General features: G+C 43.4%; 1 protein-coding gene across 3 annotated transcripts in view; it reads left to right on the top strand.

Annotated features, from left to right (window-relative positions):
- The window catches only part of ILDR1 (immunoglobulin like domain containing receptor 1), a 163,462-nt gene that overhangs the window by 35,894 nt on the left and 113,862 nt on the right, over positions 1-13,706 (top strand). The window contains exon 2 of one of the 3 annotated variants that reach the window (XM_069202733.1): positions 6,975-7,186. The exons of 1 other annotated variant lie outside the window; for it this stretch is intronic. In XM_069202733.1, coding sequence (XP_069058834.1) covers positions 7,042-7,186 — 145 coding nt within the window. In that variant the 5' untranslated portion in view covers positions 6,975-7,041. The remainder of the gene's footprint in view (positions 1-6,974; positions 7,187-13,706) is intronic. One more of the 3 variants, XM_069202731.1, reaches the window with a different exon arrangement.

Genomic DNA, 13,706 nt, shown 5'->3' with positions numbered 1-13,706 from the left:
TTGGCAGAAAGTGAGATCTTGGTCCAGAAAAAGTGTTTTTTTGTTTGGTTGGGGTTAATCTGTGAAGAAGTAGAGCCATCAAAGGTCAAAATAATTGTATATTTCACGTAGCGGAGGACCCGCAGGGCTGACAGATCTCTCAGTGAGATCTGAGTGGCTGCCACTGCATCAATAAGAATGTGGTGGAAGAAATTTTAGGACTAGGGACACGGTCCTGGGTCCTAAAAAACAAAAGGTTATAAAAAGGCATAAGTGAACAGGGGTAGGGTTACCCTGACCCCTAAGGCCTGGTGGGGGAGTTCCAGAGGGAATCCCATCTGGTGCAAAAAAAATTTTGCTTTATAAAAATTTTGCTGTAAATTGAATCTGCTGCAAAATAAAAAAGCAAAAAAATACCCATGGGCTCCCACGCAATTAATAAACCAACATCTGGGATGGGCCAGGATGTGGGAGTGTGGGGGCACTGCAAAATATTTAATTTGTGAAGGGAGGGGTGGTTGGGGTTGGCTTTATGTATGGTGATAAAATATTTCTTTATGTAAAAAAAAAAAAAAAAATCTGCAATGCACTGCTATTTACCCCACATATTTCATCACTCATGACATCTGCTATAACATCATTGATAATATCCCTGCAACATTTGCAATGAAATTCTGCCTGGCGGGGTGCGAGTTATTGTTACCGTGGGGCATGAGTTCTAGTAACTGAAACTATAACCAGTGAATTTCTTTTTTTTTTTTTTTTACGTTTTTTTGTTGTTGTTTAAAACATTATGTTGTCACTGACATTTTCACCCAACTATAACATTACTTTGACCTTTGTTTTCTTCAGTGAAAAAAAAAAAAAAACTATAAGATATGTAAACCATAAATAATAGAAAGGTTTTTAATATATATATATATATATATATATATATATATATATATATATATATATGTATAATAATATATAATCGCCTACTGCCAGTAGGTAATTATAGTTAGGACCCATTTCCCATAGACAAAGCATTTTTTGTTTGTTTTTATAACTTTGGTGTCGCTTGACAAATCTTCACAAAATGTTCACACCTAGATTATCACTCACTTCAGCTGCTGTCTTGAAACTTTTGAGGTAATTCATCAAGCAGGGACAAAGAAAAGGGGAGAGGGGAGGTCTCAAAACATGTTTTCCCCATGCAGGTAGCAAATGGCTCTTGAACATGACAACAGCCTAAATAGCTGGATGGAACTACCCCAAATTTGGAAGAAAGCTAGCTCTTCGCCCAGAAAGAGTCCTTTTTGTAATTTGGTGTAAATCTGTTCAGTAGTTTTGGAGTATTAAAAGAAAATACATTTGTATATCTAGGGACGTGAATCCTCCGGGGATCTGACAGATCTCTTGCTCAGATCTGATTTGCTTCCAGCACTTAAACCAGGAAGTGCTGACAACCATCTTCGGACACGGACTCAGCCAAGTCCCAAGATTTTTTTTATTTTTTTTTAAATGGAACGGGACAGGGTAGGAATACTTGGACCACCCAGGCTGGGTGGTGGGGTCCCTGGGACCCCACCAGGGGTAATAAATGATTTTCTTTTTTTTTTTTTTAATTTGCGGCGAATTTGCTTTGGATCAGTAAATCCAAGGCAAAAAAAAAACATGGGGGGAGATTTTATGTGATATATTGGGAGTGGGGTACATATGGCCCTCCTCTCCAATGCCAATTATGGTCCCGGGGACCGTCACCTCCCAGGGGCCCAGCTGACAGTAAACTATGAGAGGATGGCTGTGTGGTCCCCTCCCCGGCTGATTTCGACCAGGCCAAATGTGATAATGGAGAGGGGGGCCGGATGGCCCCCCTCCGGGGCCGATTTTGGCCCTGGGGACCCCATCCCCAGGCCCTCTGTGATAATGGGGAAAGGCCCCCCCCCCTGTCCCGGGCAAGTTCCGCCCCTGGGACCCAGTCCCCCAGGACCAGGCCGTGCCCCGACTCCATATGTCCAGAGTTGCACACCCCCAAGACACTGCTGTTTGCTGTCGCTTGGAGGGAGCTATTTAACAGCTCTCCCTAAACTAGAGCAAACTGCAACTTCGCTCCCAGTGGGCAGGTGCAGAGAAATGCTCCCAGTAGCTGGGAGTGGCGTTTTCATCTGTTTCCAGCAATGCTGTGAAGCGTGTAGGGAAACAGATGAAAAATTGCTCCTGCTGTCTGCGTGCAGGAGCAATGCAGGCTCACGCAGGAGGCGAGTTAAAGTTGCTTTAGGACAGGAGTTATAGTTATTTGAAATAACTGTAGCTATAACAGCCGATTAAATCTAAAGAGTTTCTACCCTTGTTAAAAGTATACCTGCCTACTAGAAAGCACCCATGTTCCTATATTGAAGTTATATGCAACTGCTAGCTTTTTCCACAGGGTATTTTGCATACCTAAAAGTAATAGACTATTATAGTCACAAAAATGTACAAGATTGGGATGTACACCTGATTCAAGATAAATTTTCACCAACCGCCAGTTAGAAGACTGACACATTGCGGATTCCTGATTATTTCGGTGTACAATGCAGGTAGTTCCTTAGGCGCTGGGGTGGTTGTATTGTCACTTGGAGCCTGCAGAGGTGAAAATGTAAAGGTGCTTCGGAACATTAAAAACACCCTGAAATAATGTGCATTGCTTTGTCCTTCAGAAACAATTAGTCTGCCTGTGTGAGTTACAATTTAAGCTCCCATGAGCATGTTGATGAAGCGAAAGTAATTAAATTGTAATTAGCAAGTGACGTTGGGGACCTGTCAGAACGTGGCTTCCAACGTAATGCGGCTGCAGAGCGCATACGTCCCCGCCGTTGGTGTGCCGCCGCAGTCCGCCACAGTGTTTGATGTAGAACTGTAATAGTTCAATACTTACCTCTTCTATATCGACCTCTCTGCGGAAGGATTGGCCTCAGTTCAAGGATGCAGACCTCTGTCTAGTATAATTCTCTATCTAAACCTCTCTCGCTCTTTGCCTACACCTATCTCTGACTGTTTCTCTACCCAATGTCGTCTTCAGGATTTTTGGGGCACAATTAACACATACCTTAACTTACAGCTCTCCCTCTCCTCCCCCTACCTCAGCGCCTTGAGACCCTTACGGGTGAATAGCCGCGCTTTACAAAAACACTGATTGATTGATTTCTTTGACCCTCTTAAAGTTTAACAAATGGGGCCACATGTACGAAGGTCTGAATTAGAGATTTCCTAATTGCGCTTTTCTGTGAATCGCAATTAGGAAAATGGTAATTCAAATGTATGAAACTCTTGAGTTACATTTGCGATTCCCAGTGGTTCGCAAATAGAACAGCCTCATGAATGTTAATGAGGCAAAAGTCACAGTCACAGGAATGGTGGCCTGCTGGTGTCAGCAGACCCTCATGTTTGTGATTGCTTTTAAATAAAACCATTATTATTTTTTTTTCAATGCAGACGGTTTTCCGTAAAGGAAAATGGGATTCTTTTAAAGAAGAAAATGAAAAGTTTTCATTTCATTTTTTAGGAGTAGGCAGTGGTCAGTTGGGTCACTGCCTGCTCCTAAAACATTCTAATAGGAACATTCACAAAGGGGATGGGGTCCCCACACCCCTATTCATTTGCAAACTGGTTATCACCAATTTGAAATTGGTGCTAAAATGCAAATGTTTGGCAACTGCATTCAGTCTCAAAACATTCACACATACCACTGTGATTCGGTATTAGGAAGTGCTGCACCCCTTCCTAATACCGAATTGCGAAACTCAAATTGCAATTTGGTATCCAGTACATCCCAATAAGTATTTTTTGGGTCGCAAACGGGCCTATTCGGTGAATCGGCTCGTTTGCGACTGGAAAAATGCTTTGTACATGTGGCCCATAATTTAGTATTGTTTGGCATCATGTAGGCTTGAATCAGCAAAAAATAAGTAATATAATTCCAATTTGTTGTGCAAACTTCAAAAAGCAGGTGACTTACGAGTGCCAGTACTGCGGGAATACCTTGGTACACTGGAAAAAAAAATGTGGGGTCGAGGTCTGCAGAGGTTGGCTTCCGTGATAAATTTGGGTGCAGGACCAGGCCCTGCGGCCAACCCCAGTCTGCGCATGGCCGGTGCCGTGATTGGGAGGGCTGTGGTTTAGAGGTTGAGGTAGCTTATGTGGGGCAGCTCATGGAAATGTTATTTGAGAGGAAGAATGGATGGATAAGGTTGAAAAGGAAGGAATGTTAAAGCATGTAAAGGAGATTTTGTTCAAAGTGTGGCCGCGAGAGGCGATTGAAGAGTCGGCTCGTTTGCGACTGGAAAAATGCTTTGTACATGTGGCCCATAATTTAGTATTGTTTGGCATCATGTAGGCTTGAATCAGCAAAAAATAAGTAATATAATTCCAATTTGTTGTGCAAACTTCAAAAAGCAGGTGACTTACGAGTGCCAGTACTGCGGGAATACCTTGGTACACTGGAAAAAAAAATGTGGGGTCGAGGTCTGCAGAGGTTGGCTTCCGTGATAAATTTGGGTGCAGGACCAGGCCCTGCGGCCAACCCCAGTCTGCGCATGGCCGGTGCCGTGATTGGGAGGGCTGTGGTTTAGAGGTTGAGGTAGCTTATGTGGGGCAGCTCATGGAAATGTTATTTGAGAGGAAGAATGGATGGATAAGGTTGAAAAGGAAGGAATGTTAAAGCATGTAAAGGAGATTTTGTTCAAAGTGTGGCCGCGAGAGGCGATTGAAGAGTCTGCTCGAGACATTCTCTAAAGTAAAAGGAGAGATGGCCGGTGTTGCAAGAGGTTTGGTGAGAAGAAATAAAATCATTCCTTCAGATGGGCTGGGATTCAATATGTTGCCTTTGATCCATGTGGGTCATTTCACAATATATTGCATGAAATGGCGTACAGGGGAAATTGTGGCAGCTGGATATGGACTTAGAAAAAAACAAAAATTACAAATGCAGGAAAGCATTGCACGAGTCATGTGAAACCTGTGGCGGTTCCTTTATCTTGTAGCGCCATCATCTGTACCCCCATGGCAGTAGTTGGCCATACATTTTATGGTAGTATTTGGATTTCAGCTGTGATGCCTCAGTTATGCAGATGTTGTGCTAACTAACCTTTTTAAATGATCAGAAGCCTGGATCCGAAGGTACCACAGAGGTAGTCACTGAATGTATGGAAGATGTATTTGCAAGGGAGAAGATGCCAGCCTTGCTTTTTTCAGGCAATGGGGTACACTTGCACTCGAAGGAATGCCAGTTTTTGAAGACTAGTTGGTATTAATTATAAAGGTTGGCCTTATTTTGCCCTTGGATGAAAAGGCGATTAGAAATTATTTGTAGAGTGTTAAAACAATCAATCTAGTTGGTGTAATGACTAGAGCACCCCAAAAAAGAAGTGCTCAGTCAAAGGTCTTGGCTCATAGAAGTACTTCCCATTCTTTGCCTTGTGAATAATTCTGTAGTAGGAAACTTTTAATACAATTTTGTCCTTTTTTTTATAAGATTAAAAGTACTGAGTTTAATAGCGGTGCAATAACTATTAGGATGTGGGACAAGGCGAAGTGTGCATAGAAGGAAATATTGACAACAAGCGGGTCTTGAGAGAGTTTGTGATTAAGCCCAGGAGAGGGAAGCTTGTGGTGAGGGGACGGGTTCCGTGTGGTGGGATGACCCAGTGGGGATGATGGGGGTCTGAACTTGTTTGGTGAAGCTTGAGTATGGTGAAATATGGAATTGTCTTCCAGTGCAGAGGGTGATGGGAGGTGGTAGGTGTTTTTATGTTGGTGTTTAAGAGCCTGCAGTAATACATATGTCAGGTGAGAGGGGAAGTGTGGTAGGGGAGGTGCCGGTTTTGGGACTAGCTGAAAGCGTTTAGATAGTTGATGGGGCAAGGCTGCAGAAGCAGAAACAGATTTCCATCATGACTGGATCATTTTCTGGTAGTTTAGGTTGGTCCTTTTTCGTTGGTGGTGTGTTTGTTTGTATGTGGCCCATGTGCTTGTTGGATGTTTGCGCAGTGTCAGAAAGAGGACAGATATTTGGGATTTCTCTCGTAGAATGTGAAATGTAGAGTGGAGTGAGGTGTTTGTGGGTGTGTATGTGCGGGGCTGCTTCGAGCTGTGTGCAGGTGGGGAACATCTGTTGTATCTTGACAGCCAAAAGCTGGTTTTACAAGTGGTATCCTGAAATATTTACACTTCTGGAAACGAACTTGTGTTGACCTTGGTCGTCTGGTGACACAACAGTTAAAGGGCATACGTGAGTTTTTATTGGGAAAAAGGGTAGAACAGTTGTACTCAAAAGAGGATTGATGTTTAGTTAGTAAAGGCTCTGACTGTGCAGACAGAAGGCACTACAACAGTTTGCAAAGAAGCAACCTGGAGATGTGTTGGGAATGGTAGGCAGCTTACTTGGCAGTCTGGGTTGCACAGCTCCTTGTCGGGAGGGCCAGGACTGACTTGTACGTTATTGGTCATATTCTGTGATAGCAGACAAGCTAAAAAATAGGTGAAATGGAATGCTACCAAGAGGAATTCTCATTAGCTTAAAAACATATTGGCTGAAGCTCTTTGATCCAGCACATTTTTTCGTCTCTTGGCTGTTTGCGACAAAGATTGCAGTTTGTTCTAAATATTTCAGATCATAAGGGAGTTGCAACAACATTGAGGTGATGGATGGATGGATGGATGTATTGAATGCTTGAATTAGTCTCATCCACTGGCAATAGCTCGGGCTGCATTCCAGTCCATTGTTTTTCACCCACCGTACCACTCTAGACAAACCGGTCTGGGGCTGCTTTTGCTATGTTTCAGAGAGGACCCGACTTGGTAGTTTGGGCTGGACTGTACCTTCTGAAGCAGGATCAAAACAAATTTTATACGACTGGTTCTAATGTGAGTTGCATGGTGGGCAGAAAAATTATAGACTGGAATGCTGCCTCAGTAATTACCCGTAGCAGAGCTCAGTTTGAGCATTCTATTCATCAAGTTTTTCTTTCCTTCAGCTTTAAGGGAGAGCGAAAAGCTAGGAGGAGGGATGAAGGTGGAAGATTTTTCTCAGTTCTTCAGGCAATGATGTTACTTTCAGATGAGTCACAAGGCAGAGGTGGGAATGATGCGAGATGCCATTTCGTAGAGGTGGTAGGATCACGTAGAAGACCTTGTCAGGAAAACACGTGGAAGTCAGCAGCGGCCGAAACACCTTTCAACATGGCCGGTGAGTGGGGAGCTTGTGAAGAATGAGCTTGCTTCTGGCGTATCAGTGTCTTGAGTGGTGAAGAAGCTCCATGTAATGCCAGGTGACCTGCGTATCATGGATCCCCTCTTGGCCAAACTGTGTGATCCTGAGCAGATTGCACTATTTCCGTGACTTCCTTTTTCAGACCCAATTAGAAGCACTTAAAAGGGTCTAAAGACCTCCAAATTAAACTACATATGTATGTGAATGCGTACATATGCGCATGTGTGTGTGTGTGTGTGTGTGTGTATGTATGTGTGTGTGTATATATATGTGTGTGTGTGTGTATATATATATATATATATATGTATATATATATATATATATATATGAAAAACCAAAGGTTACAGGGATATTATAGTTGCATTCTGAATTTACTCGCACATAACCATAGCAATTCAGCTGTCATAGTTATGTCAGGTAACTATAACTCATGCAGGTTTCTTATCAATAATTTTATTGCTAATGGTGCAGTTATGTATAAATGATGTTGTAGGAGATGTTATTTCTGATGTTATATGTGGGGTAAATAGGAGTGCGTGGTGAGGGTGCGAACTATAGAAACCTGACATAAATTTAACTATGACAACCACTGAGAATCTCCAGGCTGTCTTCAAGTATGGCTACTTCAGAAGCAAGGGCCCTCATGTATCGTCATTGGGCCTGCTCCACGTCAGGCTGGCACTGCAGTGTCTGACGGGACCCTAATAGGGGCCACGTAGCCAAATTTCTGTGCCAAGAGATAGAATGAAAATGATGATGGAGAGATGAAAAAGGTGTTAAAATTGACTCAACTCTCCCTAAAGAACTCTTTTAATTAGCATGAGAGAGCGTTGGTCAAGTTTAAAAACAAAAGCGAGTTGGCCAACGCGGTCTCATGCCACCAGTAGTATGTGTATGTGTGTGTGTGTGTATTTGTGTGTATTTGTGTGTATATGTGTGTATATATATATATATATATATATATATATATATATATATATATAGCACAAAGAATAATGAATAGTCAAAAAGAGCAGAGGTCTTCAAACAGGGGGCGCAGTGGCCTTGAAGCGTAACTGTATTTGGCCCATTTCCAGGCTGTCTGCATTTACATTCAGCCTTTGAAGTGCTTAAAAACATATATGGGACATTTTCATATGATAAAATAACGTATTTCCTACCGATTAGCTTAACTTGCATTTATTATTCATTGCAGGTTTTTGCCTTATTTTATACACAGTTAACTGGAAGTGAAAAACAAGACACTTACAGAATATGTCGTTTGTTTTAGCCACGTTTTTGACTCCGTCACCGCTGTACTTGGGTGGTGGCAGGGTAAAAAATGTGGTTAAACACTATAAATAATTCTTCAAGTGTCTTCTATTTCACTTTCAGTTAACTGCTTGTAAAATAAATCAGAAATCTTAAATGAAAACTAAATGCAAATTAAGCTAATTGGTTAGAAATACATTCTTTTACGATATGAAGCTTCATTTGGTTAATGTGACCGCCGCAGATGTGGGGAATAGTGACTTGTGCATTTATTGTGCCACGAGGTCCCTACCTGGAACAGAATGCACAGACTGTGCAAGTAATTATTTTGAAATTGAACCATACACAGTATAAGGCAGGCTGTTTCAAAATGATTTGGTGTTTTTAGATAAAACAAGTGCTTTCAAAATATTTTTTATGAATAGGTAAACTGTACCTACTCCATTCATTTTTATAAGTGTTAATTAAACATACACTCTTCAGAACTGAGCTTATAACACCCTGACATTATGTATCAAAAAGAAGAACTTGTCACCATGAAGCTTCAAATGATTCCATCCATTAAAGGCTAGGCTGGCTCCCTAGTAGCCTTTATATTTGGCAACTAACCAATTGCACACATTTACATTTCTTTCAGGTAGCAGGCACCCAGGTGAAGAAGGCCTGTTTATTTCTTAGTTCTCTGTCCCTCCCTGGGCTTCACAGCTCAGGAAATGCCTTCCGTCCCCACCACCACATCACCACCCCTTCACTTTCATGTAGAGGCACATCAGGGGTCACATTAACTGTTCAGGGATGGTTGTTTTTTGTAAACAAAAAGAATGGGAACTGCTTTTGTAAAGTTAAAAAAGCATGGGCGTATTGTTCCCCGTAGATCCTCTCCACTCGGACCTCTCCTTACATGCACTTGCCCTTCAAGGCGAGTCAAGAGGGTGATGGAGAGGAGGGCAGCAGGGTCCTGTTCTGACAGAACTCTGACCATCCAGACACTTGGGGTCAGAGTAATGGTCCAGGGAAAGAGGAAAGTAGTGAGATCCTTGGATAGCATCGAGGAGGTGGCCCAGAATGTTGTGCGCAATGGAAGCGGGGTCATTCCAGATGACGGACAAAGCTTCAATAGCTTTTTAAAGGCCATTAGTGCAACAGGTGCAGTGGCACTGAGGCCAGGGTTGTGAGGGGACACCTCACCTTATTTATGGATACCTAGCAAAAAGGTGTTGAGAGCCGTTTTGCTAGCTAGCATGAGTGGGCAAGGGCACTCTTGTGTACAAGGCCCAAGCTTCACGGGGCGAAAGATGGGACTTTTTCTCGTTCTTTAAAAAAAAAAAAATGTTTTTATAGAAAGTGGCAGACAGTCTGCCTCGGGTCTCAGGTCTAAGAGTGATGGCTTAGTGGTGTGGGCAGAGGACATAGCCTGTTTCACATGGCTGGAAGCATCATTAGTGTTACAGGTGCAGTGGCACCGGGGCCCGGGGTGTGAAGGTCCTACTAATCCCCAATTATGCCTGCTGTACCATGGCACCTTACTTGCATTCGCCTCCCACATACATTTGCTATACCTGCATTGCTTTGGATCTCTGGCCCAAAGGTCGAGAATGTTGCAGCAGAGGACCAAGTAGGAGGGGCAGTGGAACCGGGGCCCGGGACAGGGAGGGGCCCTCTGCATCACAATTATGAGTGCCTGCCTATAAAAAAGGGGAATGGGGGGCTCATTTTCCTTGCTAGTGGGCACTTGTGCTACAAAGAGGGGGTAACCCACTGGAGCTCATTATTTTCTGAAGGAGAGAGTCGGTTTCGAGGTTGGAGTGATGGCCAGGCATGAGGGTGAAAGAGGCAGAGGAGACAGCTGCTTCTTAGAGCTGCACCTACCCTTAGTACATCAGGACCCAGGCTCACAACATCCCAGTTATGGGACATGGTATATTTTGGTCAGTTTTTGGTTTGATATATCTGGACTTTTGTAAGTCAACATTTAGTGTGGATTATGAGCTACAGAAAAATACCCCGAAATGACCGCCTCAGCTCTTTCCTCCTGTGCTCAGCCCTGCCTCTGCCACATCCTGTATTCTTGCCAAACATTTTTGGAGTAGGCCTTAATCTGAAAGATTTTGCTTAGAGAAGCTGAGAGCGAAAGATTTTGAAAGCTTCTTATTTACACTGACATTCATGAAGCTTGAGAAGGGTGTAATAGAAAGTGAACACATCCGCTGTATAGACTCAACATAGAATTATTACAGCTGGGATACTAGGGGGCAGTAACAAATAAAATAATGTCACAGAACACCACAGATTGCTAAAAAAAAAAAGCACGAAAAAAAGCACGGCAGGGGCTGCATATGAAGTTGCACTTGGGTCTCCAACCTTTACGGTAGTAAGCGCTACTTACATCCAATGAAAATCATCCTGAGCTACTAATATTAGTAGTCCTGTAATAGTGACTACTTCAGACAAGATTACATTAGTGGTCACCATTTGCAAGATTATGACCAGCAATGACCTCCGTTTATCAGGCATGTTTGAAAGGTGAAGTGTAGAAAAGGCATTGTCAGTGTGGAGTGCCTCTGCGTGGGTAATATATAACCGCTCTGGGTGCAGTGCGTCTGACTGCCAGGTGATAACAATAGTAATAAGCGCCCCTCCCCCAATGCTGCATCATTTATTGCAGAAACACCAGCTTTAAATAGGTTTTGTGAATTCATCCATCTTTGTCCAAACATCAGCTTATGAGTTCTGAAAATACACACATTTACATCTCTAATACACACATTTCATTTTTGGTATAAAGATATTAATTTAACCAAGCAACCGTTTTATTCATTAGGTTGGGCTGCACAGAGGTAGCTGGAGAGCTACCAGTAGCTCACGAGCTACTTGAGGGAGAAGCCTGATTTAGACAAATCCTGTACAAGCAATCCTCCAAAACATGCTTAATTATTCAAATGATCATTAGCAAAGTAGGCACCTTTGGGACCTATTGACTTTTCCTATGCTCTTTGGTGATGCTCTACATTGTCAAAGAAATGCTAAATGCTTTTTGCGCATGCTTTTTCCCTGCGTGTATTCTGTGAAGTATCACCAAGTAAAGAAAGATAAAAAAAGGCATGATGTGCGTACTGCTGGTGATTGTGCCTTTGTGCCGTGCATGCATACGTGAGGACAGATGTGCGTGAACGCGTCACAGTGCGTAAGAGCCAGCTGACTGATTCAGGCAATAGTTGCTTTGATTTTTATTTACTGATCTAAGGTGGCAGATTGCACTTGCATTGCGTGAGGTAGACAGCAGCACCAAGGATGTGGGAGAAGCACGTGATGGAGTGAGAGCAAGACAGAGCACAGAGGTGGGGAGAAGTTTACAAAACCAGAGAGCAGCGCATGTGTAGGAGCAACATGTCGCTCTGGAGCGGGCACTGCAGAGGCGCTTTTGGAGCGAGCTGGATAGTGTGACAATCTTATGGAGCGATAAAGTTCCCTAAAAGTGAGCATTGGAAGGATTCAAGTCAGCCAATCAAAGAGGTGATAAAGAGGCTATGCTCCAGGAAAGGGACAAACCCAAGATAAACAAAGTGGGACAAGGAAAGACTTAATAAAAAGCAAGCAAACCAGAGTGCCAATAAAGCCAACCAATGGTAAACCAGGGGCGGGCTGTAAACGCCTGTAAACTCTGGGTAGGACCACAATAGGTCTTTCTCAGTCAGACAGCTTGCACTAACTTGTAGGCAAAACTTAATTATAAGGGTAATAATTAGTTTAATAACAGAGCAGTGAGTCGGGTAATATCAAATAACTCTGCAAGGACTGGCCTGTCAGCTGGCAAGATGAGTGAAGAGCCTGCTTCATTGTCATTACTTGAACCAGTGCCCGGTCTGGGTTTAACGCTCGGGCGTTCTGTGCTCATGTGAGGTAGGTATTACCTAACGACACTGCCTCCCTGGTTGAGAGAAGATGCAGCTGTACAACCTCTGGACTGTGTATATCTCCCTTTTGCTAGATCACCTGTTTCCTCACAGTTAGTTGGAAACACCAGGTCAGTAATGTTTGTCTCCTTATGTGGTACCTACTGCTGTACGTCCCTCCTTTGCTGGAGATCTCTAGTGTTCTGTCTTAGGAGCTGAATATTTTATTCCTTCTGCAAACTGACATCATAATGTAAATATGACCACAGGCATTACAAACTATTGTGCACAATGTGTTACTGTTACCCAAATAAATGGTTCTCAGTTTATCAACATCAGGAGGAGGGAAGGCTGAGCTGGCCTTGCTAGCATTCAATGTGTGACCTGCCACTCGCAGAACACACAAACCGTTGCCTCTATTGTTGGACCTGGTCCTTTTTGCAGGGTTATCCCCGAACGTTTTGCATTTCTCCTCCTGTATTTCTGACCCTCTTTGTGTTGGCTTTAGGCCTCTGGGCTCTTAATCACTGCTAAAGTGCATGTGCCCTCCCCTCTAAACTTTGTATGATTGGTTTACACCTGATAGGCACATTACATTTACCTGCAAGTCCCTTGTGCAGGGGTATCCACTGTACTCTGGGCCTGTAAATTAAATGTTACTGGTGGGCCTGCAGCGCAGCTTGCACCACCCACAGAAGCAGCCTTTCAAACCTATCTCAAGCCTGGCGCTGCAGGGCCTGTGTGTGCAGTTTACTGCCACAATGACTTGGCATTTAACCTTACTTGCCAGGCTTGGAACTCCCTTTTTACTACATAAAGGCCACCCCTAAGGTAGTCCCTAGGTAGCCATTTGGGCAGGGTGCTGTGTAGGGAAAAGGTAGGACATGTACCTTCATTGTGTGGTGTGTCCTAGTAGTCACAAACAGCCAATTTGGTTTCTCACTCCTGTGAGTGTTGCTTCTCTCATAGGGTTGCATTGCGAATTCCCTTATATATGGCTAAGTGGTCCTTTCTGATCTGGGGGTGTAGCATGGGCATGTGTGGTATGTTTGGAATGGTAGTGAGAAATCCTGCTTATTGATGTAGGTGGATTTTTTTATTGCTATTGTGGAAATGCCATTTTTAGAAAGTGGGCATTTCACTGTGCTTATGACTCTTGTGCTTTGCAGCATGACTCCAATCCATATCTAGGGTAAAGTGGCAGCTGGGCTTCGTACATACTTACCAGACAGCCATCACACAGGGAGGGTAGAGGTTTAACAGAATTAGATCTGCACACTAAATGGTCTTCCTGGCCTGGGAGAGAGGGAGGCGGGCGCATGTACATCTGTATAGGCTGTTTCCTGCCCTCA

Source organism: Pleurodeles waltl, chromosome 8 (assembly GCF_031143425.1).
Source record: "Pleurodeles waltl isolate 20211129_DDA chromosome 8, aPleWal1.hap1.20221129, whole genome shotgun sequence".
Taxonomy (NCBI): domain Eukaryota; kingdom Metazoa; phylum Chordata; class Amphibia; order Caudata; family Salamandridae; genus Pleurodeles; species Pleurodeles waltl.
The sequence above is the reverse complement of the archived record's forward strand: the minus strand, read 5'-3'. Positions and strand labels throughout refer to the sequence as shown.